Genomic DNA, 8,501 nt, shown 5'->3' on the forward strand with positions numbered 1-8,501 from the left:
TTTTTTTTTTTTTTAAAGATTTTGTTTATTTTTATTTATTTGACAGAGAGAGAGAAACAGCATGAGAGGGGATAGGGTCAGAGGGAGAAGCAGGCTCCCCGCTGAGCCGGGAGCCAGATGTGGGACTCGATCCCGGGACTCCGGGATCATGACCTGAGCCGAAGGCAGTCGCTTAACCAACTGAGCCACCCAGGCGCCCCTGTTCTTCCTCTTTTCTGAGCTCTCGTACAGACCACTGCCAAATTAACCCGATGAAATCACTCATTTCCGCATGCCACTTCCATGCTCAAAATCCTTCCATTTTCAAAAGCCTAAGCTCAGTTTCGGCGCTCAGCGATGCACCGCAAGCACCGACAATGTGGCCCCGACTCTGGTGCCCCCTGTCATCCACGCAGCCTCTCCCCAAAGCCCTCTTCGCTAAACCCAAAGCCGGTCTCCTGGCGGACCACCTCGAATTCCGTCTCCACACAGCTTTTCCACGCCATCCTTCTCTCTCACTGCCCACTGCAACACTGCATACTCGCTAGTCAGGGTTCAGCTCAAATCACATCCTCCGGTTGAAATTTTTCTTGATGATGCCACACCGACATTTAGGGATTGGCTGTCATTCCTATGAATCCCGGGAGCTTTCCATATGCTGGCTGAAGACAGGCATTGGTTCCTACAGCCTTTGGAATGTCCCCCAACATGTAGCACAGGCTCTTGTACAGTAGAAATGTTCACTGAGTATTAAATCCACAAATAGTCATTGAGCACGACCTGTGTGCAACATGTCGTAGTGGGCCCTATTTAAATGGGTTAACCACTGAAATAATGGGTTCGGGGAAGCAACTCTAATAGCTTACCTGCCAACCCTGAAGCTACCCCAACACATGTACATAAAGAGTACAACACGGAAGAAAACATCTTTGACGAAGAAGCTGTGGGATTCAGGATACGTGGCTCTTTCCAAAAGTGGAAAAAGTCCCTTCCCCTCTCATTACGAACAGCTGAAACAGGAGTGAGATGTTTTACACTGGTGCCCAAAGCAATGTCAACTAGAGAATCACACGGGCTCCTCAAAGGGTCCGTCTTCTGGGCACCACCCTGCTCTCCAAAGAAGAGGAAACAACTTGGGGAGAGTCTGGCCTGTCCAAAGAAGTGAGGGGGAAGGCTGCTCGAGGCAGAGAGGCCCCAGAGTAAGAAGCTGAGATGGTCCAGAACACCCGGACGTGTGCACGACACGGGATTTCCTCTACTGCGTTAAGTGTGAAAACTGGCAGCTTCTTGTAATTCACTACCACCCCGGCAGTGTTCACACGTGCTGGCAAAGCCCAATACCTTCCTTTGGGGCCAAATCAGCTTGGGAATGGTCTTCCATTGTTTTTTTTTTTTCATAATCTCTACACCCAACTCAGGACCCCGAGATCAAGAGTCACGTGCTCTTCCCACTTCCCAGCCAGGCGCCCTTGGTCTGCCATTTTTCTAATGTTTCTGTTCAAGCACAGAGAATACTCAGGAGATGCAGATTTTAGTTCTGGCTCTGCTAGGTACTCCGTGAGTGAATTCACTGCATACTTCCGAGGGTACACGTGAGGACGAAATCAGATAATGGAGGGGAAAGTAATTTGAAAAGTTAAAAGCACTGTACAAATGTACGATGGCAAGGATCACACTAGAGGGAAAAGAGACTCCACCGAGAACATGTGTGAAACAGAATGGGTGGTTTGGTCAGCAGTTAACCTTCCTTTCTTTATAGTCCATTCCTTTCATTTGACACTTACCGATTAGGTACCTACTATGTGCAAACAGTAGACACAACACAAAGGTGAAGAAGTTGTAGATCCTGCCCTCACGCAGTCTGTGAGGGAGAGGAACACGTTTGTGGTCCTTGGAAGGATGTGGAGGTACTACAGGAGTTCTATGCAAGTATGGAAGAGGGCAGTTTGGGGACAGGGACAGAGGGGAGAGAACACTCAGTCTCTGAGAGGCTCTGAAGCCGCTTCTTCCCTCATTGACTTAATGACAGCACTCTTAGAGGCTCTTCATTTCAGGAAGCGGCCTATAAGTTCCGCACGTTTTTATCTGAAAAGTTTTCCTGAGCTAAGGCAAGTCAGGAAATGGAAAAATAGTGCTCACTCATACATCCAATAAACATGTACCGACGGCTGGGGACACTGCTAGGGATACAGTGGTGACCAAGACACAGTCCCTTTCTCGATCATGCACAGACTGGTGGGGTTACTGACAAGTAAACCAACAAATCAAGTACAGATGCTAATGAGGGTCAGAAGAGGGGCACCCAAGTCAGCTTGGCAGGGTGTGGGGGGCTGTTCAGGGAAGACCCTCAGAAGAGGTGAAGCCTGTCCGACTCTGGAAGGATGAGTATACGTCGGCCTGGCGGACGACACAGGAGTGAAGGGCATTTCAGGCAGAAGAACAGTGCATATAGAGGGGCAGAGGCACCAGAGGCCAGGAAAAGCTTAGACACAGGAGGAAAGATGGACAGCCAGGTCCAGGAGGGCCTTATAAGCCATGCAGAGTCAGGCCTTTATCCTGAAGATGATGGGGAGGGCATACAGGGTGAGAACATGGGGGTGGGATGGGGGCGGATGGATTCCAAGGAGTATCAATATTTAAGGGGGCAGAGAGAGGTAGAAGAGCCCAGAAGAGTCAGAAAACGATCACAGTCTCCATTTTTTTCACAATAGGCTTGGGTGGCACAGCGTCAGCCAGGATTATCCACTGCATGTCACAGGTGGCGAAAACAAGACAGAGGAAGCCTGAACGCCTGCCCAGGCCACCCTGTGAAGGAGGGAACCAGAACCTGAGCTCACCCCTCGAGCTCCCAGCCACATTTCTCTGCACAGACCCTAATTTCCTTCGTTCTGAGTCAAACTTCTGGACCCCTAATAGAGGAAGATTTCCTACAGGACTCCTTTTTCCTTGTCACTTAAGCCTAAGAGCATCAAGGTGTGTGGTTCCAGGGAAGGCTACAATCCCTAGAGAGAGCTAAGCCAGATTGAAAAAGCAAATTATATTCTTAATTCTACTGAACTCTCCCTCCATACAATAACAATGACACAGCCACAAGAAGAGAGAGGGGGAGACAAGCAGGAGAGGAGAAGGAAGCGTTTGACTTAGGCCCAAACAGTAGATCAGTGACCTGAGATGTGAACATCAAACGCCTTCTTCCTAGCAGGGCACACCACTGGACCACCTGGCAAGAAGACACGTGGGTGGTTGGTGGATGAATGGATGGGTAGATGGTACAGGAAGGCAGCAGGTACCCACTAAACAAACAGGGGGTGGGTGGGCTGCATGCACAGAGGAAGCAGGGAACAAAGACCTCTCACTCTTCATGCAAATGCAGTCCACAGTGTGCAAAGGGCATCAATACTGGACATTTCTCACTGTGACATTTTGAAAGCCTAGCCTAGCCCAGAACAATGGTTACCCTCTGGGGACCATGGGCTGCATGCCCCTAGGCCTTATTCAATGATGGCTGGCATACCCCATGTGCTTGGTGAACTTGACCTTGGGCATCGGCCTCCTATGATGGCCCTACGTCACTCTGGTCTCTTCCCCCACTGAGAATTCCAGACTCGGATGAATGGATGGATTCATTCTGGGAGCAGGAAAACCACTCCAGGAGTGAATCAGAAGGACCCAGCCCCGCTCCCTTTGCCAGCCATTGAGTCTGGAACTGAGTGTGATTGTGTGCCCAGGCGCCAGTGCTGTTCCCCTCTCAGGGAGACAGGGTCAGGGTCCACGTAAGAGATGACGTAGAGGCCCTCTAAAGAGGAAGAAAAAGGAATCTCAGCTTTGAGGGACAAAGCCACCCTTTTGGTTCTGACCCTCACTCCAAGGAGGTGCCAAGCGGCACATGTACTAGTAAGTTAATTCTGCAGGATAAAAATCTCAGCTTTTGCTGAACAGGCAGTTGTCAATTTCAATTCTCTGCAACCTGACAGGCCTTAGGAAACAGGCTATTACTTTTTCAGAAAAAAAGCCTTCCTCCAGACAGGTGGAAACAGCATGCTTCAGATCACCAAGAGATTCTTTTACCCTGGGCTCTGCTCTGTTCTTCTCCCGCTTTGTGAAGAAAAGATTGATTTTTAAAATTGTAAATGCCAATCTAAGCAATACAACGCATTTGTACTTCCTGGTTTTTACCCTGAAAAATTAAGCAAGAGAACTCCAAAGATTCCAGATGCGGCTGGCAAGAGGACATCTATATCACAAGGTCGGGGGACCCAGGCTGACACTTTAAGGAAGTAATTCCTCTAGGAAAGGGAATTGAAGGATTGCCACTTTGTTCATCACTAACTAGGTTATAACAAGATGGGAAAGTTAGCTTTTTAAGGCTCTAGCCCCCTATCGGCCTCCTGGAGCGAAGATGGAGGGGAAAGGAGCAGCTCCTGCCGGGGCTTATTAGGGCATTGCTCCCGGCTTCCTCACGTGCTGGCACCAACTGTGTGACATTTGTCCATCAATCTTTCTCTAAGAAGCAGGAGGGAGGAGGGGACAGAAATGGTCTACATTTTACATTAGAGAATTGTCCTTAACACTGGCTGACATTCGTTGCTTGTGGCCAGAGCGTAGTTTCCATTAATGGTCAAATGTGAGCCTGCGAGAGCCTTCCTGAAGGATATTCGACTATCTTCATTCATTTATGACCAGTTATCGTGCATTTACTTTGTGTAAAGAAACAGGCTAGACTATGAGGAAGAGTGGCAAACACGGTCCCTATGCTAACGGACCTTGGATTCCAAGAGGTTTGATCCATCTTGTACATCTCTGGGGGTCATTGTATTCACATAAGCAAATGATAGCTGGACCCCCGGAGGTTTGGGGTTGTGGATACGCAGGTCCTTGGGCCTGAAGGTAAGGCCCTTTGGGCAAACCGAGTCTTACAAAACAAATCAACCATTATATATTATAAGAAGTCTCTACTATGAGCCTTCATCTATTATGGGCATCATATAGCAACATACCTTTCAACCCTGGAGCTGTGACTCCACTACTCTGAGACGCCTTACCGTCTTGTCTCATGGCCTGCTAGCTCCCACAGTGTTTAAGCTTACCTATGTCTATGTTCAAGAGAAAACAGTGAGTGGGTAATGGCCCTGTAAATGATTAAAACGAGTTCAATCCCACACTAGGAGTGTGGGTGTGGGTTTTCAATTCTGGACCCTTCCAAAAGGGAAGCAAGTTCTGTCTTTTGAAGACTGTTAAGTGAAAGCGAGTGGGTTTTTGATCAGTGAACTGGGCCCCCAGAGTGAGGACTACAGCTCTGGGGCTACGGGAGCCGTGGAGAGATGTCCACAGGGGAGAAAGAAGGCATTTTACTCCACCTCAACGAATATTTACAAGAGGAGGAAACAGGAAACTTCCTCACTCCAAGCAGCTGGGAGAAGACGGGACAGGTTCCATGTAACAGAAGGAGTCAGGAAACAGACGCGGGATCCCAGGCCAAGAGGATTCCCCCGCCCCATCTCCCAGTGAGTCCTGCCGAGAGACGGAGCCTCCCGGAAAGACCGGTGCAAGGGCCCTCGAACGACCAAGGGCGGAGGGTCCGTGCGGGCAGGGCGGGCAGCGCGGGCGAAGGGACTCAGGTGGGCGCGGGCAAGGCGCTCTGCCGCCCGGGCCTCACTCACCAGCTCATGGTCCCGAACCTGGCCCTGCCGCCGGGTTCCTCGGCCGCAACTGGGTCCTCAGGGATCACTTCCGGATTCAGCCAGTCTCCAGGAAGTGACGTAAACCCCGCCCCCTGTGCCCGGAAGAGGCGGGGGTGGGCGGGGCCCGGGGCGTTAACCCTTCCGCGGCGGCGGGCGTCCAGCGCAGTTGCCCGGGCTCGAGACCTCGCGCGTGCCCTTAGGGGCTCTGGCCTCAGCCTGTGGCGGCGGCGTGGGGACCCCCGGGTGCGTTTTCTGCCTGAGATACTGACTTGTAAAATTCTCATTCGCTTACTACACGTGCCTCTTAACCTTGTTATGGCCTCAGTTTTTGTCTGTGAAGAAATTTCTAATCCAGAGACAGTAGCAGTCCTTGTCGATGGGGGAAGGAGCCAGTTGGGGAGCCAGTGGGCGGGATTTACATTCACCGTATGGTCTTTTGTATCTTTTAAATTGTGTACCCTGTACATGCCTTACCTGTTACAAAGACACAAATGGATCTGTTCGCTTCTTCAAGATGGCACAAGGCTCTGAATATGAGGTGCTTTTTGGGTTGGCAATGTTCTGTAGATTTACCCAAGGAAAGAGAGCAAAGAGTAAGTGTTGCTCCATGTCTCGCAGTCCTTTCCTCTGCTCCCCTTTACAGAACCCAAATGATGTGAACGGTCCCATTCTTTTTACTCATTTAACAAATATTCACAGAGTTCCTGCAATGCGCCAGTCACTGTGCTAACCTTAAGGCTACAACCCTGAAAAAGAAGTATGGATCCTGCCCTTACTCCCTCCCAGACCTAGTTACCTGGAGGGAGAGGTAACTGGCAACTAAGTAACCACATATGATGGGGAAGGACAGGGTCCGGTGGCTGCCTAGAAGGGGCTCCTGCAAGCTGCTCACGAGTTTTAGTGAGGGCTTCTTGGAGAAGCCAATGTGTAAGCCAAGTCCTGGAGGCAACTCAGGCTAGCCAGTTTAATCCGAGATGAGGGCTGGAGAGAGTCCAGGCACAGGAAACCTGTTTTAGCTGAGAAGGGTACTGAGTTCCGGACAAGCAGCTCACTCTGGGTCCCCTGAAAGTCAGAATTCAGGGCCTTAGTGCCTCATAAGCTGCCTGGGGCCTTGGGCCGTGTTGGTCTCCTCACCCCCCAAAACCTCCCTACCTTAGAAGAGAAAAGCAAGCAGCGGGACCTGTGCAGGTAACTGCTGGGCCCACAAGGGCCCTCTCTCTGGGATTCTCCTTCAAATGGATCTCAAGTGTTTTAGGGTCATTTGGAGAGCAGCTAAGCCACTGAACAGAAGATGTGCATTACTTGTTCTGAGTTCCCAGGGGAGAGTAGGTGCTTGGTCAGAAGGAGTAGGGGGCCTCAGGATCATCCACAGGAGATGATCTCTCGTTTGTGTTTTCTGTTTCCATTGTTGAGAGTCTAGTGTTTGACTCAACAGAGGTTTTCCAGTAGAGGATGGGCCCCCAAGTGCATTCCACACATCAGCTTCATCACCATGTTATTCCTCAGGAAACAGGCCAAAATGAGCACTAGAGCAGCCTGAAGAATAAAGAGGAGGAGAAGTCACCAAAGGGCAGCCTGGACAGAGAGTAGGGAAAGGGAGGGACAGTCCTTGCTGCTTTGTTCAAGGTGTGGTAGGTGGATGAGGGGTGCTGTGGTTTTTGAACCTTCTGGTATTTTAACAACTGTAGATGGCTCTCCCACCTGCTTCTTCCTTTTCCCATGCTCTGTGTCCCTTAGTTATTGCCCCAAAGTGCTAAAGAATTTCCAAAAGTATCAGCCTAGGCAACCACCATATCCCAGGGGAAGTCTGTTTCAGGGCTGGGGGTAGCAGACACATCCCATAGGACAAGAATGATGAGCTCTGGATTAGGAGTCTGGAGGAGTCCTGAGCTCTGGTTCCATCTTTGACACTAGGACTGACCTCAGGAAGTCACATCCCCTCTCTGAGCCTTGGCCCCCTTGTCCAGAAGATGAGTGGATGGATAATATCACCAAAGTTGCCAACACTTTGAGGTTTTAAGTTGACTGTCTTGTTGACTGAAGAGGTCCTCAGGAAATAGGAATATAGGGGAGGCCTGTGGGATGGGGTCTGAACAGAAAGGCAAGCTGAGAGAAGTGAGCAGCTCTGAGGAAACAGTGACATCTCAGGGTGGGGTGGGATGGGAGGGAAGGGAGAGGGAAGGATTCAGCCTCAGGCCCAACTAGGGCTGTGCTGCTTACCTTCAACCCTGGCTCTTTAATGTGGCCAGCAGGAACTCTGAGGGTCCTGGAAAGAATTCTGGCCTTCTTGGAGTCTGTCTGGAAAGTGCCCTGCTCTGACTCCTTCTCTGTGGCTCATTTGCTCAGCTTGAGATGTGCCAGGCTGAGGATGGATGGCCAGGCACCCTGCTGTCCTATGGACCCCCAAGCTTCCCTCCATGAACATGACATGCCATGTCACATTGATTCCTGGGGAGCTGAACACGTGGAAGCATAAACACCTCCCACTGTCATAGAAAACTCAACTGCAGGGTCTCTAGACCCACGGTTGGGAGCTACGTCTTTCTTCTGGGAACCAAAGGACAACACCGTGCAGGTCAGGTTGATCCTGCCCCTTCAGGGGAGAGCTGGAAGAGGAGCAAATTCAGCTTCTATGTGGAAGCTGGGAGTGGAGAAGCTTCAGACCGAGGTGGATGCTCCTGGATGCAAGCCTGGTGAATACTGCTTCCTCCCCCAGAGTCTGAGCCTGAAGTTCAGAGTGTTCAGGTGGCAGAGATCTGCTTGGGCAAAGTTCTGTACCAGAGGGCAAGCAGCCAAAGAACCCGTTCAGCCACTACATCCCTCACCTCTACTCGGAAATTG

At 50.6% G+C, this 8,501-nt stretch overlaps 1 protein-coding gene across 2 annotated transcripts in view; it reads right to left on the reverse strand.

Annotated features, from left to right (window-relative positions):
* The window catches only part of BIN3 (bridging integrator 3), a 43,493-nt gene extending 37,746 nt beyond the window's left edge, over window positions 1–5,747 (reverse strand). Inside the window, exon 1 of one of the 2 annotated variants that reach the window (XM_006741129.3) lies at window positions 5,640–5,747. In XM_006741129.3, coding sequence (XP_006741192.1) covers window positions 5,640–5,647 — 8 coding nt within the window. In that variant the 5' untranslated portion in view covers window positions 5,648–5,747. The remainder of the gene's footprint in view (window positions 1–5,639) is intronic. The other variant, XM_031036499.2, reaches the window with a different exon arrangement.
* Between the last annotated feature and the right edge of the window lie 2,754 nt (window positions 5,748–8,501).

This window comes from Leptonychotes weddellii, chromosome 2, assembly GCF_054177405.1.
Source record: "Leptonychotes weddellii isolate Sample4059 chromosome 2, ASM5417740v2, whole genome shotgun sequence".
NCBI classification, from domain to species: Eukaryota; Metazoa; Chordata; class Mammalia; order Carnivora; family Phocidae; genus Leptonychotes; species Leptonychotes weddellii.